Source organism: Acomys russatus, chromosome 4 (genome assembly GCF_903995435.1).
Source record: "Acomys russatus chromosome 4, mAcoRus1.1, whole genome shotgun sequence".
In the NCBI taxonomy this organism is placed as follows: domain Eukaryota; kingdom Metazoa; phylum Chordata; class Mammalia; order Rodentia; family Muridae; genus Acomys; species Acomys russatus.
The window spans coordinates 57,639,825-57,666,867 of record NC_067140.1 but is presented as its reverse complement, the minus strand read 5'-3'; the positions used below and the strand labels follow the sequence as shown (position 1 = coordinate 57,666,867).

The following is a 27,043-nucleotide window of genomic DNA, read 5'->3' as shown; positions in this document are numbered from 1 at the left end:
CAGCTGAGCTCAGGACCTCAAGGACAAATGAGCAGTTACAACCCCTCAAGGCTCAATGCTCCACTATCTAAATTGAAAAAAGTGACCAAATAGAGTCTTCATTCAAGCTAAAGAGTCTAACTCCCAAGCCAGTAACCTCGGGAGCCTTAGCTGAGCCCAGCAGTGTGGCATGAGCTCCTTCCTGCCTCCTGAGCTGGAGCTAGGGGCCGGCAAAGACCAACAGAGAGTGAAGATTTGGGTCTGCTCTTGGCAATCAAAAGGAAACAAGTGGTTTGGCCCTGGGCAAAGGGATGGAAGCAGCCCAGAATCACCAAACAAACCAGGTCACGAGAAGAAAGGAGCAGAGGCTACCACAGGTTTCAATCCTGATCTTCAGGTCAAAGGAAACGGAAGACAGAAACCAGCTTCATTCCATGAGGAATGACAGAACAGAAGAGAATGTGACCATGTGAGAGCAGCTGACCACCAGAAGTTGGTGAGCAGCAGGATTTTCTTTTCTTTTTTTTCTTTTTTGGCCAACTTTCAAGCAAACAAAGAATGAGGAAGACAGACTTAACTTGGGTGTTAGAGTGTTAGATCCTTCCCTTCTTGTGGCACTCACTACCACCCTAGGGATGGCTGGCGTTCAAAGTCTGAGTGGGGGATTAAAAATCACAGAAGTCTATAGTTCTTAGAGGGCTCCTGTACCACACAACTTGGAGTGCTTTTTCTGGTTGCTATAGTAAAATAAAGGCCTCTTCCGTGATATTCCCCTTATGACGTCTACAAATCCATAATCTACTAGGTGCCTAAAAGAACTCTCCCCTTTTAGTGGGACAGGGCAGTCACTCCTCCATCCCCAGCCCCCCAAATCCCCAGTCAAACCAGGCGCTCAAGGAATTACAAAGCTACTTTTAATACTTTGGGGTGTGCCCCACAGGAATAAAAAACACTGGGAAGGGGTAACCCCCTCACCCCCAGGAGTGGCCCAGGGGGAGAGAGGCTACCTGAGGGGAAGGAAGCACAAAAGGAACCCGCTGCAGACGCAGGGCAAAGGGGAGGCCATCGGTGCTGGGCCCTGTGAGCACTACAGGAAGAAACTCCAGCATGGTGGGACTGCTCCAGGCACACGGGCGGAGGGCAAGAGGGTTGGACACGAAGCCACAAAGCTACTTGGGTTCCTCCTTCTTCTCGTTTGCCTTTTTCTGCTTCTGCTGCATGATCTCCGAGTCCCTGGGGGTAGAGATGATGGGGCACTGGGAGGTACCAGAGGGCAAAAAGGACAAGATGCAGGGGGGGATGAAGGGTACAGAGGATAAGATGGAAGTGGATGGGACAAAGTTCAGCATATGGCTGCTACCTTCCCACCCTAGGAGAACAAGAGGAATAGCGCTAAGGTTCAAAAGACAGTCTCCACCTGGCTCTTGCCCAAGGGGTCAGAAGTCTAGCCACTCAGGCCCAAGGCTTTCTATTCTGTACTAAGTACCACACCCAACGGCACCAGTAACAAAGTGGGGAGTAGGGAGGAGATACAAGCAGCCAGAGGGCCAAAAAGTACTGGGCTGTCAAAACAACTGTACTTGATATTCGAAGCTCCTTGCCCTTGTCCGTAAGGTCACAACCCCGGCACTCAGAAATCTGCCTGCGGACCGGGACCCGCCCCAGTCCCTTCCTGTACGTCTATGACCTAACAATTTAGAACGGGGAGGAAATAAAACACTAGAGGAAACCATGAACTCTGCCCCTCACACCTAATCCAGACTCGAGTTATCTTTCATGGTACATCCCTCGGTCTAACCCAGGTCCTTCCCGTCCCGTCCCGTCCCGTCTCGTCCTTTCCCCTCCCTGGGGCTACCTCTGCTTGCGGGCGGCAGCAGAAAGCCCATCATCTCGGCGCTTTCCCTTAACCGAGTCGCTCTGCTTCTTCATGTTCTTCTGGCGGGCGAGCTCTCGCTGGTTACCGCCTAAGAAGGAAAGGCAGAAAAGTGAGACGCCGGGGTCTCTTCCACGCACACACTAGCGCCCCTCCTCCCGCCAACTGAGAACCAACTGTCCCCCGCCGCCGCGCCGACCCCATCGCGGGGCTTCGGCTGCCGGGGTGTGGCAGCCGCCACGGGGCAGGTTAACTTGGGGGTGCGGGAGGGACGGTGCGGTCGAGGCTTGCGGACGGCGCGCGTCAAGTTTGGGGCGGCGCGGGGGCCCAGACAGCTGGTGCGGCGTGTGGGGAGCCCCCGGGGCCTCAGGGGGCACGCGCTGGGGCCCACCGCCCGGGACACCCGGCTTCGCCAGCGCAGAAAGCCGCCGGCGGCCCGCGCCCAACACAGGGGTCTCGGCAAGTGGCGGCGTGCGGAGGGTTGCGCTTCCGGCTGGGCGGGAGGCAGCTGGAGAGCGCCCCGCGAAGAACCTTCCGCCGGGGAAGCCGTGAGGACGCACACGCCGGCGCTCGGCCGCGCGGCGAGAGGGAAGGGAAAGAAAGGGAGAGAGAGGAAAAAGGTCCCAGCACTCACGGGTCATGGCGACGGCAGCGGCTCCGACCTGCCTCCTCTGCGTCCCCTCGTTCGGGCCGACGTTGCAGGCCCCGCCCCCTCCGCGCGACGCCACCAAGTCGTCCTCCTTCCTCCCGCCCCTTCACGCCCGGGCGCCAGCGCTCATTGGGCGGAGGGAAACACGTGGAGTGCGGTGCCACGCGCCAGTCCCGGAGGGCGAAGAGCCGAGCTCCGCGGGCGGAGCGCCTGGCACGGGGCGGGGCTTCCCGGGAGCGCTGAGTCCGGCCCGTAGAAACTAGGCCGGGTCACGTGGGCGGCGGGGTGGAGGAGTGCGGCGGCTGGCGATGTGGCGTTCCGGCGGGGCCCCGAACACGTGACCGGGCAAAGTGACCTCATGTGGGACAGTTTAGGGTACTGACAAAGTCGCCTCGAAGGGACGCGGTGGCGGAGAGGGGAGGAGGAGGAGAGGCGGGATTTCCTAGGTTCTAGAGCTAAACTTAGTGTCCCATCCCCCCCCCCTCGCCCCAAGCCTCTTGGCCGGACACTTGCCACAGTTCATCTGAAAACATAAACAGTTAGGCAAACCCCCTCCGCTTTCACCGTCCCTAGTCGCAGCCACTTTTAGAGTGTCCTAAAGTGATTCTGCAGTCATTTCCCAAGAGCTTGAGCCCCGTACTGCATGCACGTCTCCACTACGGAGCTGTCCTTCCAGACTGCCCGCAGAAATGCTGTGCCTTGGGGGTGATGAAGCACACCCAAATCTTGTGGAGTTACTTCGAGAACTGAGATCGGGGAAGGTTCATGTTATGTCTGCATCTCTATAGACCCGTCCTGCATTGTAACATCTCCCCCCAAACGTCACATCTGGTTCGTACGAGAAATCAGACGGGTAACTAAAATTCATAACTCATTTTCAGTTGCTATCTCACAGATTCGGCCCCTGTAGACCGGATTAGTTAAACCTCCTTTCCCATCCCAGGACCAAGACAACCTGAATTCTGCTAAACTATCATGAAACAAACCTCAACATAGGTCAGAACAGTAGGATTAGCTTCCTGCTGCCCAGGCACAAGACAACCTGAGTTAAGGCCCTTTTTTCTTTTTTTTTTTCCCTGTCGAGCACCTTCACCAAGCAGCTGAATTCAGATCCCTCTTGAGCCAGGTGTGGTGATGCACGGCTTTAATCCCAGCACTCAGGAGGCAGAAGCAGGTGGATCACTGTGAGTTCGAGGTCAGCCTGGTCTACAAAGCAAGTCGGGGGACAGCCAAGACTACAAGAGAAACCATGTCTTGAAAACCAGAGGGGAGCGGGGGAGAGAGATTCCTTTCACAGGGGTCACCTAAGATCATTGGAAAACAGATATCTACAGTTCATAACTAGCAAAATTATAGTTATGAAGTACCAATGAAAATCCTATGGTTGGGGTCACCACAACATAAGGAACTGTATTAAAAGGTTGCAGCATTAAGGAGGTTGAGAACTGTAAAGTCTATAAAGCAAGGCATCTCCTTTGTTCTGTGAGTTACTGTTGCATCTACGATCCCGGCTTCTCCAGTGCTGCAGGTGGCCAGCATTGCTAAAAGATCTGTCCCCCAAGTCTGTCTCAGACCATGCCAGAACCTTCCCAGCATGGTACTAAGGCAAGCACGCAGAGAACGAGGCTCTCACCCACATACCTTGTGGAGACGCTGTCTTTGTTTTTGCCGCTGTGCCTCATACCCCAATCTAACTCTGGCCCATGACCTTCCAGGCAAGTCTCCTGTCCCCACCTCCTATCTCACTGTCTCCGATTAAAGATGTGCACCATCGCGTGCAGTTTTTTACGTGGGTTTCAGGGATTGGACACAGGCCATTGCCTTTACCTACTGAGTCATCATCTCAACATGGAATATTTACTTTTTAAAAACAACTTCCAGCCGGGTGTGGTGGTGCACGCCTTTAATCGCAGCACTGAAGAGGCAAAGGCAGGTGGATTGCTGTGAGTTCAAGGCCAGCCTGGTCTACAAAGTGAGTCCAGGACAGCCAAGGCTACACAGAGAAATCCTGTCTTGAAAAACCAAAACAAAAAACAACAACAACAACAAAAAACCCTTCCATTTATTTTTATTTTTATTTTTTTGTCTACAATACTCCCCTCCAAAAACAATCAATTCCCTGAACAAAGGAAGGATAGTTACAAAATAACTGATGGCAGAACTATCTATGCACTGTCATAAAAAGGCAGATGTGGCTGGGCGTGGTGGCACACCTTTAATCCCAGCACTCAAGAGGCAGAGGCAGGCAGATCGCTGTGAGTTCAAGGCCAGCCTGGTCTACAGAGCGAGTCCAGGACAGCCAAGGCTACACAGAGAAACCCTGTCTTGAAAAACCAAAAAAATAAAATAAACAATTTAAAAAAGCAGATGTGATGTGCATCCGTAATTCTGCCACTTCTACAGGAAGAAGAGAGGTAGAGACAAGAGAATATTCTGGAAGTTCATGGACCAGTTATCCTGGAATACAAAGCAACCCAACAGAAACAATGGCAGACTCTGCCTCAGTAACGTAAAAGGCTGAAAGTTGTCCTCTGAAGACACACACATACAGGGGTAGAGGAAATGAATTCAAATAAATGAATGGGCGAGAGGTGGTGGCGCACACCTTTAATCCCAGCACTCAGGAGGCAGAGGCAGGGACATTGCCAGCTCAAAATTTACATGTGGTGAAGCATGAGGCCAAGCCAGTCAGGCAGCTTAATGAGACCTGTCTTAAAGCGCAGGAAGAAGGCTTGGCCTGTAGCTCTGTGCTAGAGTACTTGACAAGCATGCATGAGGCCATAGGTTCAGTCCCCCCTGGGAAAAAAAAGAAAAGGACACCTAGCCACACATGGTGGCGCATGCCTTTAATCCCAGCACTTGGGAGGCAGAGGCAGGCGGGTCTCTGTGAGTTTGAGGCCAGCCTGGTCTACAGAGCAAGTCCAGGACAGCCAAGGCTAACACAGAGAGACCCTGTCTCGAAAAGCAAATCAAAACAAAAAACTAAAACCAAGCCAAACAAACAAGCAACGAAACAAAATGAAACCTACACAATAAAACTGTGTATAAACCTGGTGTGATGGGGAACACCCAGCCCATGGGAGGCAGAGGCAGGCAGATAAATGTGTTTGAGGCCAGCCTTGTCTACAGGCTAGGCTGAGCTCCATGAGACCCTGTCTCAATGAAAAGTTCATGGACTACTATGTGATAGTCACATTCATGTGTATATTGGGCTTATTTCATTTTGGTGTTTCAAAGTTTTCTTTATATCTTTCATTTAAAATTAATACAATTGGCTGGGCACAGTGGTACATGCCTTTAATCAGAGGTCAACTGCTAAAAATTGACCTCCGATTTCTACACCCATGGCATGGGTGCATGTTCATACACACAATAAATAACTGTAATTTTAAATATGCTATAGAAGGGAAAGGAGATTTCCCTCTCCTTTACTTTATATGTGTGTGTGTATATAGATATATGCAAGTTGACTGTGGCAATTGCTTTAAAGAAAAATCAGATTCTATGCAAGAGTGATATTCAAAATATTTCCCAGGGTGCACAGCATAAGCACTGACCCATCAAAACAGATATCAGGTTTTTGTTTTGTTTTGTTTTGTTTTTTGAGACATGGTTTCTCTAGGTCACAGCGACTGTCCTGGACTCTCTTTGTAGACCAGGCTGGCCTCTAACTCACAGAGATCCACCTGCCTCTGCCTCCCAAGTGCTGGGATTAAAAGTGTGTGCCACCATGCTTGGCTTTTCAGTATAATCTGAATGAAGGCTGAACCATTTTACTAGTCCTGGCATGAAGTAACTGGACAGAATAGCTGTTTCTGTGCAGGGAATAAACTTGTGGGTCAGTGAAGTCACTCATGTTGTGCTTAAGACAAAAAGCTGGAGAATTGGCACAGCCAAGGAAGGGAAGGAGAACACTTCAGAAGAGGAACAGCATGTGAGGGCCCTAGGGCTCTGCCCTCAGGCCAGCTGTCCCATCCAGAGTCATGCTTAGTGAGTAGGTAATAAGTTGCCTATGAAACTAGGTCAAGGAGGTTGTGAGGTCAATAATGACACAACGACAGTGAGGCTCACCAGGACAAGACTACGCAGAGTCACAGGAGGAAACAGGTTCATAAAAGCAAGGGAGCATGTTCCCATAAAAAATGTCATAAAAATGAAAATGCCGTTACAGTAGGGAAGGGAGCCACCTGACAAGTATGGCAGTAACACTGTAGAGGGGAGGGGGAGGGGAGACAGCAGCTTCACAGTGTCTTCAGGGAGCCAAGTACGGTGGTTTATGCCTGTAACCTCAGCACTCTGGAGGCTGATGCAGGAAAATCTGGGGTTCAAGAGCAGCCTCGGCTACATAGTAAGAACCTGTTTCAAAACAAAAGAAATCAGGCATGGTGGTGTACAACTTTAATCTCAACTCTAGGGTGGTAGAGGCAGGCAGATTTCTATGAGTTTGGGTCTAGCCTGCGGTTATGTAGAAGTTCCAGGCCAGCTGGGTGTGGTGGCACAAGCCTTTGCTCCCAGTACTCGGGAGGCAGACAGCAGGCAGACCTCTGTGAGTTCCAGGCCAGTCTAATTTACAAAAGCAATCTGATCTACAAAAGTGAGTCCAGGCCAGCCAGGACTATTACACAGAAAAGCCCTGTCTCAAAAAACCTTATTAAAAAAAAATTCCAGGCCAGCAGGAATTACACAAAAGACCCTGTCTCAAAAACAAACAACAAAAAAGAAAAAGATAGAAAGAAAAAACAGGAAGACAGAAAAAAAAAAGAAAGGAAAGCAAAGAAAGAAGAAGGAAACAAAGGAAAAGGAGTAAAACAAAGAAAAAAATACTGATTGGGTAAGAAGACCATATCTATTTTTGTTTGTTTTTGTTTTTCAATACAGGGTTTCTCTGTGTAGCCCTGACTGTCCTGGACTCACTTTATAGACCAGGCTGGCCTTGAACTCACGAAGATCCACCTGTCTCTGCCTCCCAAGTGCTGGGATTAAAGGCATGCACCATCACACCAGCTTTAAAATGCATTTTATTTTATGTATATGAATGTTTTAGCTGGATGTATGCATACCACGTGATTGCTGGATGCCTGGAATTATAATTACAGGCAGCTGTAAGACATAAGATGTATGTTGAAATTAAAACCTGGAGCCTCTGCAAAGTTATGCCTACAATCACAACGATCACAACACTGGATGTGCTGGTGCTGGTGGCCCACAACTATAATCCAAGTACTTAGGAGGCAAAGACAGGAGGATCTCTGAGTTCCGGGTCTACAAATTGAGTTCCAAGACAGGCAGGGTTACACAGAGATACATGTCTGAAAATAATTAATTTTAGTTAGTTAGTTAATTAGATCCTGTCTTAAAAAACAAAATGGATGCATGCACTACTAGACCAGTTTAAAAAGCACTGGCTTTTCCAGCCTGGCCTTCCTGGGTGTTCTATTCTTGTTTTACTTATTTATTGGTTTAATTGTTTTGAAATGAGGTTATCACTGTGTTGCCCAGATTGATCTTGAATTACAGGATACAAACCATCCTAATAATGTGGGGTGTGTGTGTGTGTGTGTGTGTGTGTGTGTGTGTGTGTTTTCTAGAAAAACCAAACCAAGGGCTTCATGCATGCCAGGCCAGCACTCTACCCATGAGCTGGATCCCAGGGCCCTAGTCTTTCTTTTGAGCTTACATTTAGGAAACTCCTATAAAAGGTCCCACAGCCGGGCGTGGTGGCGTACACCTTTAATCCCAGTACTCGGGAGGCAGAGGCAGGCAGATCGCTGTGAGTTCGAGGCCAGCCTGGTCTACAAAGTGAGTCCAGTATGGCCAAGGCTACACAGAGAAACCCTGTCTCGAAAAAACAAAAAAAAAAAAAAAAAAAAAAAAAAAAAAAAAAAAGGTTCCACCTATCATCTAAGAAAAGAAAGCCCAGGCTATTGGCTTTTCAAACTGGTAAACTAGGTATGATTCAAGCCTTTAATTCCAGCATTTGGGAGGCAGAGACAGGCAGATCCCTGAGTTTGAGGCCAGCCTTGTCTACAGAGTGAGTTCCAGGCAGCCAGGGCTATACAGAGAAACCTTGTATCTTAAAAAAAAGAGGAGGGAGCTGTGGGGGAGGGGCACGGTGGCACATGCCTTTAATCCCAGCACTCGGGAGGCAGAGGCAGGCAGATCACTGAGTTCGAGGCCAGCCTGGTCCACAAAGTGAGTCCAGGACAGTGAGAAACACTACACAGAGAAACCCTGTCTCAAAAATAAATAAATAAATAAATAAATGTTTAAAAAAAGAAGGAAGGCTGGAGAGATGGCTCAGCAATTAAGAGCACTGGCTGCTCATCCAAAGGTCCTGAGTTCAATTCCCAGCAACCACATGGTGGCTCACAACCATCTGTAATGAGATCTGGTGCCCTTGTCTATCTGATGCTCTCTTCTGTCTTGCAGGCATACATGCAACAGGGTGCTTATATACATAAATAAATATGTCTTTTTAAAAACCACTCATATATAGAAGATAAAAAAAATAAATTAAAGGTGCTGGAGAGATAACTCAGTGGTTAAGAGCACTGGCTGCTCTTCCAGAAGACCTGAGTTCAATTCCCAGCACCCATATGGCTGCTCACAACTGTCTGTAACTACAGTTCCAGGGGATCTGGACACCCTCACACAGACACAGGCAAGCAAAACACCAATGCATATGAAATAAAAAGAAAAAATTATAAAAGGGAATGGCTCCCTAAAATAAATAACTGAAAAAAACAGAGGAGGAGAAAAGAAGAAAAGGAAAGAAAGATAGTTACAACTGCTTATCAAATTAGTAAATATTAGTAAGTTGTCTTCCATAGAGACAGAATGGCCAGCCAGGGTCAGCCTGGTCTACAAAGTGAGTCCAGGACAGCCAAGGCTACACAGAGAAACCCTGTCTCAAAAAACCAACAACCAAACAATCACCCCCCCCCCCAAAAAAAAGAAAGAAAAAAAGAAAAGAAACAGAATGGCCCAAAAGATAGGTAAACATATCTGTGGTTGCTGTTGGCATCTTGTTGCAAAGATTTTAAAATCAACATTACTATGATGTAATGTTCAGTGAGTCTTGACAACTCATTTGCTTTGAGATTAAAGGCATTAAGATAGATCACGTTGAAATATATATATATAATTAACACACACACCTTTTTTTCTTTTTAATGGAAATCCGGGTTAGGAAAAAGGAAATAAGAGATTTGGAGAGATTACCAAATACTGACACGTAGAGACAGGAAGTGCTGGTCTGAGATTTATCCTGGGGTCTCAGTGCAACAGGGTCTGTAGCCCCAAGATGCCTACACATTGAATGAAACCCTGTTCAAAACGAACAAACAAACATGAGGGGAAAGAACCTTCTGAAAGAGCCTGCAGCTGGGTTAGCCACTTTCACTCATGTTTATTAGGCCGCGAAGTGACACCTGGGATTGAGTTGTGGCTTTCTGCCCTACAATTTTTTTTTCTTTTATTTTGCCACCAACTACACCCCACATCCCCACCCACCAATAGGCGAGGCTCCAGTCCCAGCCAGCCAGGCTTCCAGGTCTGCTGAGGCACCCACCCACCCACCTGGCCTTACAGCCTCTCCAAGTCCCAGTTAGAAACTGGATTGGGATTCACCTCAGCAGATGCAGAGGCGGTGGAGAAAGAAAAGCGCTGCACTGGTCCCTCTTGGAGTTGGCCAGCCTCTGGTCCCCTAGGTACTTTGAGGCCTTGGAGGCATAAGTGACTCAATCTGCCTACCAACCAGTCTGTGATCTCCCTCCCCTGTGCGACTGAAACCCTCAAGTGGTTTCAGGTTCAGCTTCTGCTTAGAGACCCAGATTCTGAATCCAGAGTGGGGAAACTGAGGTAGAACAAGGGATTCTAGGAGGAAGGTCAGGCCCTGGAGGTAGACCCTTTCTTCTCAGACCTGGATAGTTCTTTGAAAGGCTCAATACTGCCCAAGGCAAACCAAGAATTTGAAAACAGCGTGAGTGTGTGTGTGTGTGTGTGTGTGTGTGTGTGTGTGTGTGTGTGTGTGTGTGTGTGCGCGCGCGCGCGCGCGCGTGCAAGGTACCGCCCACCAGTCCCGGGGTAATTTTGGGGCGGCGCCAGGGGGTGGAGTCATGGTGGAGGGCGGGGTAGAGCCGGAGGGCGGGAGTGCCAGCCTAGGCTTGCAAGGCAGAGGTGGCAGTGGTGGCGCTCGCCTGTGGTCTCAGTTCTGCTTGCGACTTTGGCACTATGGAGGGGACCCAGGAAGCTCCGAGTGGGAAAATGCGGCTCCTCTTCACCCCTGCTGCTCGGACCAGCCTCCTAATGCTGAGGCTCAACGAGGCGGCGCTGCGGGCACTGCAAGAGTGTCAGCAGCAACAGGTGCGGTTGGTCCCCAGCCTTTTCTTCCCATCCCGACGAACCGGACCTCGGCCTCCCTCCGGAGAGGGAGACTGGAGAAGGGACTGGAGAGGTGCGGGCTTCCGCAGGTTCCAGCCTCCCCCCCGCCCCACCTCTTCAAGTGAAGCCCACCAGACAGGTGTTCCCCAGAACCCCCCAACCTGGGGACTTTGCTTCCTTTGTGCTTAGCTGGTGCTTGGGCTCTTCCCGCAGGTACGGCCAGTGATCGCTTTCCAAGGCCACCGAGGGGTAAGTGCGGGCAGGATGTGTGAGGGAGGTTGTGGGTGAAGGGAGCATAAGCGTGGGCCCCGGGAAGGTGTGTTCTGGGCCTGAGCTTCTTAGTGGTCATGGTCTGAGGAAGTTACGAGAACTGAACCCTAAGAGGGTGTGGGGCTGATGGGGCTGTGGTCCCAGAAGGCTGTGCAGTCTGAGCCTCTTGGGGGAACTCTGACCCAGGTGCACCTGGTGTGCTAACAAGCCCCTTGGGATTTGTCTTCAGTCTTAGACTTGGTGGGAGGAGTGGCACGGGCAGCAGGAGGAGGAGGGGCCAACTTAACTGAGCTCACCATTTCCTTCTACCCTAGTATCTAAGGCTCCCAGGCCCTGGATGGTCCTGCCTTTTCTCCTTCATAGTATCCCAGTGTGGCCAAGAGGGCACTAGTGGTGGCTTGGACCTTGTGTACCAACGCTTAGGCAGGTAAGGGAAAACAGATAACAGGTAAGAGTTTTCAGAAAACGCAAAGAAGCCGGGCAGTGGTGGCACACGCCTTTAATCCCAGCATTTGGGAGGCAGAGGCAGGCGGATCGCTGTAAGTTCAAGGCCAGCCTGGCCTACAAAGTGAGTCCAGGACAGCCAAGGCTACACAGAGAAACCTTGTCTCAGAAAAAAAAAAAAAAAAAGCCAGACAACGCAAAGAAGTGTTCAAAAGATCTCCAACCCATTTTTCTGTTGTTTTTCACACTCTTCTTTCCAGAACTGGGTCTAACTGTCTCCACTGCCTGGGCCCACTTAGAGAGCGACTCACTATTTGGGCAGCCATGGATACTATCCCAGCTCCACTGTTAGCTCAGGAACACCTGACTGAAGACACCAGAGAGCCGGACAATTGGCAGGACACAGATGAGCCCGAAGGCCATCCTCAGATGGCACTAGAAGAGGTGAGATCAGAAACAACAGGAAGTCAGCTTAAGATGAGGCACTAAGGTCCAGGTAGCCAAGTGTTCCTACCGCTTCCCTGACAGATGTCTGACCCATTGGCAAGCAACTATGGACAGTCACTCCCAGGGTCTTCCAGTGAGCCCGTGGCAGCATGGGAAGAGAGGTACTGGGACAGGCTGGGTCTGCTCTCCACTCTTCCATGCTGTAGTAAGATATAGGCCCATCTCTCACCCTGGTCTCTCCCATTCCTTCCAAAACTCCTAGGAACCACACCTATCTTCCAAACAGAGAACCTGACCAGCCACTGGCTTCCCCTGCTAGCCAGAAACGCCTGGACAAGGTAAGCAAGGACTCTCTTCTCTTTTTAGAGACTGGATCTCACTGTGCAGCCCTGGCACACCTGGAGCTCCTTATTGAGAACACACTTGGCCTCAAACTCAGATACATCTGTCCCTGGTCCTAAGCACTGAGACATCCAGAGTGAGAGGCAGGAGCTTTTCAAAGAGTAGTTTAAAGAGCTGAGTGTAGCTTAATTGATACAGCACTGGTATAGCATAAAATCTGGCACATGCCTATAATCTCAGAGGGTATCCAGAGACAGGAGGCTATTCTCTGCTACACAGAATCATGAGTTCAAAGCCAGCCTGGTCTACCTACCTTGTCTCAAACAAGACAAAAAAAAAAAAAAAAAAAAAAAGCTGGGAAGGTGGCTTATCAAGTAAGTGCATTTATGGCACACTTATTTGATAAGCACAGGGATTGGACTGAGTCTGAGTCCCCAGTGCCTATGTAAAAGCTGAGCAACACTGAGGGAATGGAACCTGGCCAGCAAGCCTAGGAAAGGCTTAGTGAGAGACTTTAAGAGAATAAAGCAAGGGCTGGAGAGATGGCTCAGTGGTTAAGAGAACTGATTGCTCTTTGAAAGATCCTGAGTTCAATTCCCAGAAACCACATGGTGGCTCACAACCATCTATAATGAGATCTGGTGCCCTCTTCTGGAATGCTGATTCACACGCAGGCAGAACACTGGTAGAGGGTGGATCTTTGCTGAGTTGTAGCCAGTCTGGTCTACACAGCAGTCCAGGACAGCCAGGAATACACAAAGAAACCGTCTCAAAAATATCAACCAACCTGGGCATAGTGGTGTCCGCCTTTAATCCCAGCACAGAGGACGCAGAGGCAGAAGGATCTGTTAGTTCAAGGTCAGCCTGGTCTACAAAGTGAGTCCAGGACAGTCAAGGCTACACAGAGAAACTCTGTCTTGAAAACCAATCCCCCCCCCCCCAAAAAAAAACCGGAGAATAAAGCAGGGGCTGGAGAGAGAGCTTAGTGGTTAAGAGTACTGTCTCTCCAGAGGTCCTGAGTTCAATTCCCAGTAACCACATGGTGGCTCACACCTACACTGGGATTTGATGCCCATTTCTGGCATGCAAGTATACATGGATAGAGCACTCATACACATATAATTTTTATTTTAAAATTATTTTTATTTATTTATTTTTGGGCTTTTTGAGACAGGGTTTCTTTCTCTATATTATCTTTGTAGACCAGGCTAGCTTCGAACTCACAGCAATCCACCTGCCTCTGCCTTGGGGACTGTGCGCCACCAGGACTGGCTATGCAAGAATACTTTAATTAGGCTAAAACTTAAATTTGGGAGCTGATGAAATAGCAGTTTCTGACAAAAGAGTTAAGACCCTCCTGCTTGCTATTCATGTTACACGTTTTTTCTTGTGTGTGTGTGTCTCAACAGAAACGTTCAGCACCCACAACCACTGAAGAGCCAGAGGAAAAGAGGCTCAGAGCTCTGCCTCTAGCTCCAAGTCCACTACAAGGGCTATCGGATCAGGACGCACAAGAGGGAGAAAACTGGGGGCCAGATGAAGATAGAGACTCCAGACTGGAGCAGAGCCTCTCAGGCCAAGCAGGTGAACTAAGGAAAGGAGAGTAAAGAGCAGCGGGGAAAACCCATATAGTTAATTGTTTTCTTGCTTCCTTCCTAGCCTCTGAATCCCCAAGCCCTGAGGTACCAGATTATCTCCTGTGAGTTCCCCATACTTCCAATCTCATGCACGTAAGTAGCCAAGGGCCTTTAGGGACAATGAAATTGAAGGTGTCACATCCCTGACAGGCAATACGGAGCCATCCACAATGCGGAGCAGCAACAGGCCTATGAGCAGGACTTTGAGACGGACTATGCTGAATACCGCATCCTGCACGCCCGCATAGGGGCTGCAAGCCAGAGGTTCACAGAGCTGGGGGCAGAGATCAAGAGACTCCAGCGAGGAACTCCAGAACACAAGGTAAAGGCAGGACGCTAGCCTTGCTGGCCATCTCCCTGCTGATTACCCTCAAACATGGTTCTTTAGTGACTAGGCAAAGGGACAAGCTAACCTATTCTAATATTTGTAGAATGAAAACAGAAGTTACTCCCGTTTATTTTTCCCTTCCAGTTTTGACTCAGTGTTGATTTTGTTTCAGATGCTGGAGGAGAAGATAGTCCAGGAGTACAGAAAGTTCAGGAAGGTAAGACAAGCTTCGAACACAGCAGCGGGAAAGTAGAAGTCACTTTACTTTTTGACAAGGGTGCTTTTTCTCTGCAGCGGTATCCAAGCTATAGAGAAGAGAGGCACCGCTGTGAGTACCTGCACCAGAAACTGTCGCACATTAAAGGTCTCATCCTGGAATTTGAGGAAAAGAACAGGGGCAGCTGAAACTACCCAGAGGGCTCCAGAGCCCACAACAGCTCTAAGCTAGAGCACATCTCTGCTTTTCTGACTTTGACCCTTATGTCCATGGTGGCAAGCAGAGAGCCATTGTAGGTTTTTGCAGTTTGACTTTTGACATTGCCAGTGGGCAGTGTCAAATCTCCTCAGCTATGCCCAGGAGACTAGGAAAGTAGGAGATACCTGGTTTTTAAATATTTGTTTTTATGTACATTGGTGTTTGACTGCATGTGACGGGAGTCACAGACAGGTGTGAGCCGCCATGTGGGTCCTCTGGAAGGGCAGCCAGTGCTCTTAACCGCTGAGCCACCTCTCCAGCTTCTTCAGAAGTGACACCTTAAGATTAGAGAAATAAGCAAGCTCAGTTGAGGCACCTTGCAGGAAATGAGAATTTCTGGTGATGGAATTCATTGGACTTACTGCATACCTAGATGTAAGGGAAAGGCTTGGTGTTACTCATGTACTGTAACATGGCTGGAAAATAAAAACTAATTGCTTCTGTCTTGTGTGATCATTAGCTTCACCATCCAAGGCAGTGCTGTCTATCTGCTACCTTTGGGGCTCTCTGAAAGACTGGAGAACTAGAGCCTCCAAGATCATGGTCATCTTTACTGTACCCATACACGCTCTACCACTATGCAACATTACCACCCCGCCACCAACATCCGTTTTTAAAGCATTGTGTATGATCCAGAAATGCATTTTGTTGTCAGGATCTACCAAAACCAGTGAAAAACAAGGGATTACAGTAAGATGTTTCACTCTGTCTGTTTAGAGTCACTTAGAATTAAGGCTATGTATCTAGAGTTATCCAGGGTTGAAAGCTACAATTATGGACAAGATTCTGACTTAGTTATAAAGAGGGCAATACTTTAATTTACTCAAAAGGAAACAGATCTCTGTAGGTTCTTGTTCTTGCCAGCGATGATACTGTTTCCCTGGAGGGAAGTTAATGGCTACACCCAAGGATTTGGGAGAGCTGCACCCAGGAGTGTCAACAATTCCTCAAACAACTTGGGTGGAACCTCAAACTGATGTCACTCACACAGGGCATTTTCTGGACAGAGACCAACCTTCGGGAGGTATGAACATGCAGAAAGCTCAGCTGCATGGCAAGGATAAGCAGTATCCATCTTTAGGACATGAATGAGGCCAGAAACTGTAATCTCAGGACCCGGGGAGAGAGGACTGTCATAAGTTCAAGGCCAGCTTGGACTACAGAAGGAAACTAAAACATTAAAAAGATTTAGAGATGGTAACTGGACCCAGTCAGTCTCAAGGTATGAGAATCAGCATAACAGGTATTATGAAGCTTTAAAAAAAGTTCCAAGATCTTGGGCTGGGCGTGGTGGCTCACACCTTTAGTTCCAGCACTTGGGAGGCAGAGGCAGGCGGATCGCTCTGAGTTCCAGCCTACCTGGCCTACAGAGAAACTCTATCTCAAAACAACAAAACAAATACCCTATATAGCTTAAGGTGGGAGCCTCAGCAGGCTCAGTGGCACAGGCCTGTAATCCCAGCACTCAGGGAGGCAGAGGTGGCAGATCTCTGGATTTGAGGACAGTCTGGTCTGCAAAGCAGTCTAGGACAGCCAAGGCTAAACAGAGAAACCTGTCTCAAAAAACCAAAACGAAAAACAAACAAAAAAAAGATGCTAACCTCAAATCTCCTATGTAGCAAAGGATGACCTTGAACTTTGGATCTCTTGCCTGCATCCCCCAAGTGTTGGGATTACAAGTGTGTCAACATGCCTGGCTTAGCTACAAGTATTGAACAGCATAAATCAAACATTTCTATCACCAAATAAAGCTCTACAGTAATAGTTTAGAGACCCTGATTTTCCATTCCATGAGGGGAAAAAAACCAACAGTATAAAGGGGGCACATTTATTGTCACTGTTCCAAATGTACAAAAAAAATTAGAAAATAACCCCCCAACTCAATTCCCCCCACCCCCACAACATTCTTCCCCAACACAAATAATTTTCTCCCCAAACCACAAACAAACTGGTCCTGGTATTTTCATAAACAGTGCAGCTAAGAAACAGTTTAGAGAAACTTTAACAGGATTCAGAATATATCATTCTGTCCTTTCTGATGGTTTTGCCATCTCTGGTTTAAGAGTCCTTATACAAAGTGGTGCATTTGGCTGTTGCTTTAAAGGTCCTCTTGTGCCTTTTTCTTCTTCTTGGGTTTTTCTTCTTGAATTATAGGGGGGTTTGTAGCTTCTCGTTGTAGGTAGCTAATAAAATCATTTAATTCACGGCCACCCTGGGGGAGAAAAATAAAAAGGTTATTTTAACTTTCTAAAGAACTCTAGGTAAAGTCGGTCAGTTGGTGGTGCCCTCCTTTAATGCCAGCACTCAGGAGGCAGAGGCAGGCGGATCTCTGAGTTCGAGGCCAGCATGGTCTATAAAGCAAATCCAGGACAGCCAGGGCTACACAGAGAAACCCTGTCTCAATCCCTGCCCGCCCCCCCCCAAACCCTCTAGATAAGGGCCAATGAGATGGCTTAGTGGAATTTGACCCCCAGATCCCAAATAGTAGGAGAGAACTGATTCCCCAAAGCTATCATCTGACTTCCACACACATACTCACTGCCACAAATAAATAAATAAATAAATAAAGTCAATAAAAGAACTAGGTATCAGGGCTGGAGAGATGGTCAGTGGTTAAGAACTTACTGCTTTTCCAGAGGACCCAGGTTCAATCCCTATAATGAACATGGACGCTCACAACCATCTGTAACTCTAGTTCTGATACCCTCACAGAGAAAAACACCAATGCACATTAAATAAAACAACTATGTATCAATGTGCTATGTGCATACATGTGTCTGTGTGTTTTTTTGAAAACAGGACAATGCATTGCACTTACTTCATACTTCTTTGGATTTAGCTTCTTGTTGGCTGGTGAAAAGTAGATGGTAGGAAAACTAGAAAAAAGGAAACAAATCATCAATGGGGTCTTAGAGTAATACTAATATATATTCGTCCAAGTGTTCTAGAATCATTTTTCTTTGTGGGCTCTAATCTGATCAGATGTTACTTTCCTTGAATGGCTAAATTATAAGACAGCACAAAGTTTCTGGGAGTAATTTTGGGATAAACCATTGCAGAAACTTAAGAAATTCATCCTCGGAACTATGTTCAGCAAGGAAATAGATTCTTCTTAGCTACTCAGATGCTAAGGCTAGCCTAGTCTGATTCAGGAGTTTGAGGCCAACCTAGTAAATTCCATCTCTAAAAGCCCCACTTTCTCATTAACTTACCCTTTGACTTCATAAGGAGAAGGCACATCATTGGCTGTGGCATCCATCTTGGCTATGACAATATTTGGGTCTTTGCTGAGCTGTTAATACAAAAAGTAAGACCAATTTTTTTTTTTTTTTTTTTTTTTTGATTTTTTGGGACAGGGTCTCTCTGTGTAGCCTTGGCCATCCTGGACTCACTTTGTAGACCAGGCTGGCCTCGAACTCACAGCGATCCGCCTGCCTCTGCCTCCCGAGTGCTGGGATTAAAGGCATGCACCACCACGCCCGGCAAGTAAGACCAATTTATCTGTAATTTCAGAACTGAAGAGGCTGAGGCACAGGTATTGCCACAAACTCTAAGTTGGCCTGTGCTATAGTGTGAAACCCTACCTCAAACAAATAAGTGCTCACATACACACAGCTACACTTGGAGACAGAAGCAGGATTGCCACAGGTTCCAGGCTAGCCAAAATACTTGCTTCTAACCCAGGCCTAGTGGTCCATGCCTTTAATACTAGCTCTTTGAAGGCAAAAGCAGAAAGATTTCAGAGTTTGAAGCCAGGCTGGTAAAGCTTTCCCCAACAAGTACTTACTGATCTATGACTTAAGACAATTTCAGCCTTTGACCTGTTTTGTTTTTGGAGACAGGGTTTCTCTGTAGAGCCCTAGCTGTCTTGGACTCACTCTGTAGACCAGGCTGGCCTCGAACTCACAGAGATTCGTCTGCCTCTGCCTCCCAAGCGCTGGGATTAAAAGTGTGTGCTGCCTGCGTGTTTTACTTTTAAAGGTTTTGCTTAAGTGAAAAGAGCACAGACTCAGCCCCTAACTTCCTAGTTTCTCTTTTCTTATCTAGGAACACATGTAAAGCCAGGTCTAGTTCTCCATGTGGGAGGCTCAGTACATGCTCAGGTTCTGTTTGAGATTGCCTTAACTACACATACCCACTTTCTTTCTTTTTTTGATTTTTGGAGGCAGGGTTTCTCTGTGTAGTCATGGCTGTCCTAGACTTACTTTGTAGACCAGGCTGGGCTCAATCTCACAGCGATCCGCCACCACGCCTGACATCCACTATTAAATTTACCTGGCTTGAATTATATTATGAAGGAACCCCCCCCCAAGCATTTTAAAATGAAAGACCATATGAACTCATAAGCCACAGCACCATTCAGAAGACCCAGACATTTGTTACCACACTGCAGAATGAGCATGTGTTTAGGTGGTTTTCTGAACCTCTCTAAGGCTAGACACTAGGGGGCAATCAAGAGCAAGTCAACAATAGGGGAAAAAAATATACCAGTATTTAGGAACTAATTAAGTCTATGCTTGATATTTATATAAACTTCCAGATCAATTTTATATTCAGAAGAGGGTTTGGACTTACTTTTTCTCCCAGCTCTTTATATTTGGGTTCCAGATTCTTACAGTGACCACACCAAGGAGCATAAAACTCGATCAGCACATCCTTATCTTCTTCATTCACTATTTCATCAAAATTTTCTGCTACCACAACCTAGAAAACAGAAGACTCTGTAATCATAAGAAAGCTGGAAAAACAACACCACCACCACCAAAACAAAAAACAAAAAACAAAAAAACCACAAACAAACAAAAATTCCCAGTGTGGCACGCTCCTGTAATCCCAGCAGAGGCAGGCAGATCTCTGTGAGTTCAAGACCAGCCTGGTCTACAAGGCAAGTCCAGGACAGGCTACATAGAGAAACCCTGTCTTAAAAACTCAAACCAAACCAACCAACCAACCAAAAAGAACGCTGAAAATAAACCCACAACCTGTAACTGTTCCTGGACCTAACTTACCTCACTCGACTTGTATCACAACATTTGTAAACATGCTGTTGTTCCCTGGTATCCAACTTATCCTTCTATCTATCTGTCAAACTATGTTCAGTAAGTCACAGGAAATGAAAGACAAATGCTTAGTAGATTTCTTTCTTTAAAACCTTACTTATTGTGTGTATACATGCATAAATGTGGAGGCTTTATAGTTTAGTCTCTCCTCCCACTGTTATGTAGCAACAGGGCCAAGCTTTTGCAAATATGCTCTCCCCACCAACCCTCCCACTGGACCTGTAATGGTTTTCTTAGCGAGGGATGTAGCTCAGTGGAGTTCAATATGGGTTTGAGCCCTAGCATTAAAGACAAACACCAGTAAATTTTTGTTTAGGTCGAGCAACACACCTTGACAGGCCCTTCATTGGTCTCTGGGATAGGCTCAGACTTCAGGTATCTTTTCAGGTTGCCATCAAAGTAATCCTGCAGGAACCGCTCAAGAGCCTTGCCATCCCGCCTGCAAATGAAAAGACAGAAGAATCTCACCAGTATTCCAGATCCTTTTCTCCTGTTTCTACCTCCCAAGTGCATGCTGGGATCACAGGAGCACACCACCGTGCCCAGCCTCCACACACTACTTCTAATCAAGTGGATTTATCAAGAGCTACCCTTTGTTAAGTTGTAGAAATCACAATCTTTCAAAGTACGTAAACCGAAAAAAATAATAATCCCAGGTTTGGCAGAACAATTTTCTCCCACCCCAATGTCACTTTCTAAGTTCTCAGTGTTTAGGCTTTAATGATTTCCTAAGTCATAAGTAAGCAATAACTTACGAGAACTCTTCTTGCATGACGAACTTCTCTCCTTTAGCAGTCCTGATAGCTACTACAGGAACCTCTCCAGTAGTGCTTTCCAAGCCAAAATCAGACAGTTCATGGCTAAAGGTTTTACGGCTAGCTACAGCAAAGTTTAATTTGTGTCCAGCATCAAGGAATTTCTTTGCCACCATCATTACTCTGCAAGGAATAATTAAGAGAAATATTTGTACCATGACCGTGTACCAGTATGAGGAAGCTTTTAATTTTTTAAAGATTTTGTTAACCTATTTTATGTATATGAGTGCTTTATCTGCATGTATGCTTGCATACTAGGAGGGCATTAGAGGGTATAGTCAGTTGTGAGCCACCGTGTGGTTGGTGGGAATTGAACTCAGGACCTCTGGAAGAGCATGGTGCTCTTAACAGCAGCCATTTCTCCAGCATTATCCTCCTCTCCTTTTTTAAATTAAGAGACAAGTTCTCTCTGTGTAGTTCTAGCTGTCTTGGAGCTCACTTTGTAAACCAGGCTGGCCTCAAACACAGAGTGCTAGGATGAAAGGCCTGCATCACCACGCCAGGCTAAGTCTTTGAAACCAAGGAGCAGGATGCTAGAAAGCAAGGAGTTCTATGATCTATTCAGCCTTCTGGAATTATTGTTGGTGGCACATAATCCATGGCAATTGTCTTCTTGTATTACTTACCTGTAAAAGCATAAAAACTGATCTGAAAAGAACATTTATACAAGGGTAAAATGGACCCAGAGAACTTGTAAACAAGCAGGCACACTGTTTTAAGTGCACTGGATATCAGGGTTCTGTATTTCACTATACAGCAAAGAAGAGAGAATTCATGCCTAAAAGACTCTGTAAATAGCATGTGTTACTTGTCCTTAAGACTTTACCCAGTTTTTGGAGCCATGTGTTCCTTTCCACTTGCCCCTTTCATTAATTAATTATTGTTTTGTTCCCCCCCCCCCCCAGAATAGGGTTTCTCTGTGTAGCCCTGGCAGTCCCAGGACCCACTCTGTAGACCAGGCTGGCCTCGAACTCAGAGATCTGCTGGCCTTTGCCTCCTGAGTTCTGGGATTAAAGGTGCCCACCACTGTCTAGCTCCCTGTCTTTCTTATAAAGACACACTTTCTTTTTTTTTTGGACAGTCTCTCTCTGTATTAGCTTTGGCTGTCCTATACTTACTCTGTAACCATGCTGGTCTCAAACTCACAGCAATTCACCTGCCTCTGTCTCCTGAGTGCTAGGACTAAAGGCGTGCGCCTGGCACTTTAAAGACAGACTCTTATGCAGTCCAAACTAGCCACCAATTTAGTATGTAGCGTGGATAGCCTTAACCTTCTGGCTACCCTGTCTCTTCCTCTAAATACTTGTATTGCACCTGTGACAGCACTCCCAGGTTTTGTTTTTTAAATGTGGTGCCGTGCTGGTGAGATGGCTCAACCTGACTCAGCAGGTAGGAGAACTAACAATAGGCAAGTTGGTTTTTGGTCTATATGCATGGTGCTTGGGAACCAAACCCAGTGCTTTGTGCTTACTAGGTAATGACTGCACTAAACTACATCACCGCTTCATTCTCATCCCTAGCCTTACAGTTACATCCCAGCGTAACAAGACAGGATGATGAGAGCTGTTAATATAACAAGGAAACATGTTTACACACAGGGGAAGAATGGTTTAGTACCTGTTTCTCCAATAGTTGGAACCTTTAGCATTCTTTTCATAGTCCACATCGTAGTAAGCCGTGAGTAAGTCCTTGCCTTGTATCAAATCCTTATTGTCTTCTGTCATATGAGGACAAATACCAAAACTGAAATACAATATTTCGTTAGCTTTGTCGATTTCTAGCTGTATTATGGAATTATCAAAGGGATAGCATTTATAAGGCATTATCAACATTTAATACAAGTACTGAGCAACATACAGGACCCATGATAGAGTTATTGGGCCCACACATTATAGCTTCAAAATTATGCAAATTATAATCCCTCGCATGTTAATTGACTGAGGTAAACAAACTAAAACAAAACAAATTCCAGTCAAGGAAAGAGGTACTCACATGCTTTCCTGAATAAACTTTTTAATCTTGCCACTGGTCATTTTCTGTTCAGTATATGCCACAGTTTTGTCTTCAAACTTGTTAGTAAGATGCAAAGGACGAAATAAAGTGATCCCCCTTAAAAACCAAAACCAAAAAGTGTCTTAGCAACAGACAGTAGAATTGTCTCTTATACTTTATTTAAAGCTCAGAATAAGCTGGACACCTTTTATTCAAGCAGTCAGAAAGCAGAAGCAGGTAGACTTCTAGGAGTTTAGAGCCAGCCTGCTCTACAAATCAGCCAGGGATACAAGGGCACATGCCTATAATCCCAGCACTCTGAGGCAGAGGCAGGCGGATCGCTGTGAGTTCAAGGCCAGCCTCGTCTACAAAGTGATTTCCAAGACAGCCAAGGATACACAGAGAAACCCTGTCTTGAAAAACAAACAACAAAACAACACAAAACAAATGAAACAAACAAACAACAACAACAAAAAAACAACTCCAAAACTCTGACAAGACAGGCACTATGACATGCCTGTAATCTCTGCATTTTAGAAGTACTACAGAGAGACCCTATTTTAAACCTGATGTAGTTTGAGTGTTTGCCAACCTTGGGTTCCATTCCTGGTACCATAACAGAAATAAACTAGGTACTCGCATTCTAGGCCCAGCTCCACGCCAGCGAGCTGGGCTTCTTACCCATTTAAAGTTTGAGAATAGGTTGAGATAGCTTCCGCCCCAAGAACTGCAATGAGAGTCGGTATCGGTTGCCTTAATCCAGGTGCCAGTTCTGCTTTCCAAAAGTGGGCCCGGGGGCTGGAGAGATGGCTCAGAGGTTAAGAGCACTAGCTGCTCTTCCAAAGATCCCGAGTTCAATTCCCAGCAACCATATGATGGCTCACAACCTTCTATAGTGAGATCTTCTGGTGTGGAGGTGTACACACAGGCAAAACATTATAAATATAACAAATAAATAACTCATTAAAAAAAGAAAAAAGCCCCCCCCCCAAAGTGGGCCTGACTAAAAAAGTATTCTTGCCTGGCAGTGGTGGTACACACTTTTAATCCCAGTATTTGGGAGGTAGAAGCAGGAGAATCTCTGAGAGTTCAAGAGCAGCCTGGTCTACAGAGTGAACTTCAGGACAGCCATGGCTACATACAGAAACCTTGTCTAGAAAAATAAATAAATAAAATAAAAATTAGAAATACGGGGCCGGACGTGGTGGCACATGCCTTTAATCCTAGCTCAGCCTGGTCTATAGAGCAAGTCTAGGACAAACAAGCCTATCACAGAGAAACCCTGTCTGAAAAATCCAAAAAACCAAAAAAGGGGGCTGGAGACTTGGCTCCGTCGTTAAGAGCACTTGTTCTTGCAAAGGACTCCCGTTCAATCCCAACGCCCACAGGGAGGCTCATCACATTTTGAACATGAAGCATGTACGTGGCACAAAGATATACAAATAGACAAAATATTAAAAATAACAAAAAAAGATAAGAAGCAAATTATTTACTCTTAATTCCCTTTTGAACAAGACAATCTGAAGCCTTAAGGATTATATTGATACTTGGTCCAACATCCTTGAAGTCAATAGTGAAACTAAAATTAGAATTATGGGCTCTTGCTGGGTGTGGTGGTACATGCCTTTAATCCCAGCACTCGGGAGAGACCCTGTCTTGAAACTACCCCTCAAAAAATGAATTACGGGCTCTTGAATTCCAACACAAATTTATGAAATTCTTAATACCCAATAAAAGTGGTAAACCAGCTTAGCATTGGAGAATATCATATTGCCAAATCTGTATAGGACTAGGAACATCCTGGTACCACAGCTGACAGTAAATGTGACAATAAAAGTTGTTAGAGCCTTTTCTATTTTACTGTTGTTTTGTGACCCATGACTTTAATTCCAGCACTCAGGAAGCAGAGGCAGGTGGATCTATGAGTTCAAGGCAAACCTGTTCTACAAAGTGAGTCCTAGGACACCCAGGGCTATACACAGAAACCCTGTCTCAAAAAACTAAATCAAGGGGCTAGAGAGATGGCTCAGAGGTTAAGAGCACTGACTGCTGTTCCAGAGATCCTGAGTTCAATTCTCAGCAACCACATGGTGGCTCACAACCATCTATAATGAGATCTGGTACCCTCTTTTGGCAGGCAGGCACACATACACAGAATGGTGTATACATAATAAATAAATAAAAAAATGTTAAAACAAAACAAAAAACCTAAACCAAACCAGAATAGGTATACACCAACACGCTAACGCTCTGTATGTGGGTACACAGCAAGCACTTTACTGATGAGCTATTTCCTGAGCTTTGATCTAGAATAATTTCCAGCCCAACTGCCATATTCTACCTGGAAAAGTTCCTCTAACAATCACCTTCTCACTGGGCATAGTCCCGAGACAGAACTGCTATAAGTTAAAGTCCTGCTTGATCTATACTGCAAGATCCTTTTCTCAAGAAAAGGCCAACCACATCCTTCTATGAAGCCTTTTCTTATGCTGTTCATGGGGGTTCCCACAGTAGCCAGAAGAACACCTGCCAGAATTCCTGAAATAACTATAGGTAGTTGTGAGCTGCCTGGTAGGATGCTTGGAACTAAACTCTAGTCCTCTGCAAAAGCAGCACTAGCTCTTAGCCAGAGCCACCCCTCTAGCCCCGTCATGTATGTCTGTGTGAGGGTCTCAGAACCCCCAGAGCTGGAGTTATAGCTCTTAAACCACTGAGCCGTCTCTCCTATAGCTTTTCCTTTCCTTTCTTTACCCAGATAGTTTCTCTGTGTAGCCTTGGCTGTTCTGAACCCGCTTTGTAGACTAGACTGGACTGTAGGCTGGACTCGAACTCACAGAGATCTGACTGCCTCTGCTGTGATTAAAATGTGTACCACCACCCTCAGCCTTAGGTTTTTTAAAGTTTAATTAATACTATGCCTCCCCGCTCAAACTAAGGCACCAGCCAAGGACAATACAGGCGGTAAACTTTAAACCCCTACCCAGATCTAGCCAATGGACAGAACATTCTCCACAGTTGAGTGGAGAGTGGGGTATGACTTTCACACGTACTCTGGTGCCTCATATTTGACCATGTCCCTTGGAGGGGGAGACCTGGTGGCACTCAGAGGAAGGATAGCAGGTTACCAAGAAGAGACTTGATACCCTATGAGCATATATAGGGGGAGGTAATCCCCCTCAGGAACAGTCATAGGGGAGGGGAATAAGGGGAAAATGGGAGGGAGGGAAGAATGGGAAAATACAAGGGATGGGATAACCATTGAGATGCAACAAAAATTACTAAAAAAATTAAAAAAAAAAAATACTATGCCTCAGCCCACAAAAAAACGAAAAACCTTCCCTCACTTTATATATTTCTATAGCAAATGTCTACCACAACACTTACATATCTACATATGTTTACTTATATTAGCTGCTTATAATCAGTTACTTACTCTCCATTATCATCGTATTCCTTCACAAGAGACTCAAGGTTGGTGTGTGCAAATCGGTAGTTATCTCTCAAGTTGCTGGCTGCTTTTAGGAACTCCGAGTGCCCATCACTGAATAAATCCCTGAAAAAACCTGCATAGGAAATGTCAAACATAAGGAATAACCAATGCTGTGACTTAACATTTTTCTAGTTTTCAAAGCCTTCAGTCAGTCTCTTATGGATAGACACCGTAATTCAGGCAAAGACCAGGCTGCCTGGTCTTGGATATATGACACAGTATTTCTTCCCCCACCCTCTAGATAAAGTACAGGAAAGGATTTGGTAGAACTCAAGTCTTTCTTCCACTTTTCCAGAATAGATATGGGCAAACTGCCTCACTTCGTAGGAGTTTTAGGAAATATTCTTCAGGTATTAGGAAGATTAAAACACCCTGGCAACAGGGTCTGAAGAATTAGCCCAGTGTTCAAGAGCAGACTATTCTTCCAAAGGACCTGTGTTCAATTCTGATACTTACGCAGAAGCTCAAAGCTGTGAGTCTAGCTCCAGGGGATCTGAGACATATACATGCAGGCAAAACACCCATACACATAAAACAAAATATGGTGGTGCACATACTGTTAATCCTGGCACCTGGGAAGCAGATTTCTGTAACTATACAGCTAGCCTATTTATACAGGGTGAGTTCCAGGCCAGCCTGGTCTATAAAGAAACCCCATCTCAAAGCACTATAATCCCTTTACCTTTTCACCCTACATTCCTTGTCTTTAAAGGGGTCTTTTGACCCCTCCCCTGCCAGACAAGGTTTCTTTGTGGAGCCTTGGCTGTCCTCAAACTCAGAGATCCATCTGGCTCTGTCCCCCCAGAGAGTTAGGATTATAGGCATGTGTCACTGTGCCCAGCTCTATGGTTAGTTACTTT

At 46.3% G+C, this 27,043-nt stretch overlaps 3 protein-coding genes across 4 annotated transcripts in view; 1 reads left to right on the top strand and 2 right to left on the bottom strand.

Moving 5' to 3' along the window:
• Nucleotides 1–876: 876 nt before the first annotated feature.
• On the bottom strand, nt 877–2,627 carry Serf2 (small EDRK-rich factor 2). The gene is made up of 3 exons (XM_051144496.1): nt 2,487–2,627; nt 1,835–1,943; nt 877–1,212 (listed from the first exon to the last, which is right to left on the bottom strand). Exons 1-3 carry the CDS (start codon nt 2,491–2,493, stop codon nt 1,149–1,151), a joined length of 180 nt encoding a protein of 59 aa, XP_051000453.1. The 5' UTR covers nt 2,494–2,627; the 3' UTR covers nt 877–1,148.
• Nucleotides 2,628–10,660: 8,033 nt separating this feature from the next.
• On the top strand, nt 10,661–14,786 carry Ell3 (elongation factor for RNA polymerase II 3). Of its 2 annotated transcripts, none has more exons than XM_051144495.1 (11): nt 10,661–10,865; nt 11,097–11,132; nt 11,468–11,580; nt 11,858–12,041; nt 12,126–12,205; nt 12,307–12,382; nt 13,796–13,970; nt 14,046–14,085; nt 14,174–14,345; nt 14,524–14,568; nt 14,646–14,786. In XM_051144495.1, exons 1-11 carry the CDS (start codon nt 10,734–10,736, stop codon nt 14,754–14,756), a joined length of 1,164 nt encoding a protein of 387 aa, XP_051000452.1. In that variant the 5' UTR covers nt 10,661–10,733; the 3' UTR covers nt 14,757–14,786. The 2 variants fall into 2 exon arrangements, with proteins under 2 accessions (XP_051000452.1, XP_051000451.1); XM_051144494.1 differs by having other exon boundaries at nt 14,628–14,786.
• Nucleotides 14,787–16,702: 1,916 nt separating this feature from the next.
• The window catches only part of Pdia3 (protein disulfide isomerase family A member 3), a 29,010-nt gene continuing 18,669 nt past the window's right edge, over nt 16,703–27,043 (bottom strand). The window contains exons 5-13 of the mRNA XM_051144493.1: nt 26,127–26,256; nt 22,694–22,810; nt 22,319–22,444; nt 20,642–20,824; nt 20,217–20,325; nt 19,402–19,530; nt 18,039–18,118; nt 17,645–17,702; nt 16,703–17,038 (exon numbers count right to left, since the gene is read on the bottom strand). Of these exons, the coding sequence (XP_051000450.1) occupies nt 16,925–17,038; nt 17,645–17,702; nt 18,039–18,118; nt 19,402–19,530; nt 20,217–20,325; nt 20,642–20,824; nt 22,319–22,444; nt 22,694–22,810; nt 26,127–26,256 (1,046 nt within the window). The 3' untranslated portion in view covers nt 16,703–16,924. The remainder of the gene's footprint in view (nt 17,039–17,644; nt 17,703–18,038; nt 18,119–19,401; nt 19,531–20,216; nt 20,326–20,641; nt 20,825–22,318; nt 22,445–22,693; nt 22,811–26,126; nt 26,257–27,043) is intronic.

Excerpts from the sequence above, each read along its gene's own strand:
- Serf2 (XM_051144496.1), bottom strand. Across the intron at positions 1,213-1,834 it reads GCTGCCGCCCGCAAGCAGAG|GGACTCGGAGATCATGCAGC; the intron begins GTAGCCCCAGGG and ends CTCTACCCCCAG.
- Ell3 (XM_051144494.1), top strand. The coding sequence starts at position 10,734 with ATGGAGGGGACCCAGGAAGCTCCGAGTGGGAAAATGCGGCTCCTCTTC. Across the intron at positions 11,133-11,467 it reads CTTTCCAAGGCCACCGAGGG|TATCTAAGGCTCCCAGGCCC; the intron begins GTAAGTGCGGGC and ends CTTCTACCCTAG. Across the intron at positions 12,206-12,306 it reads GTGGCAGCATGGGAAGAGAG|GAACCACACCTATCTTCCAA; the intron begins GTACTGGGACAG and ends CAAAACTCCTAG.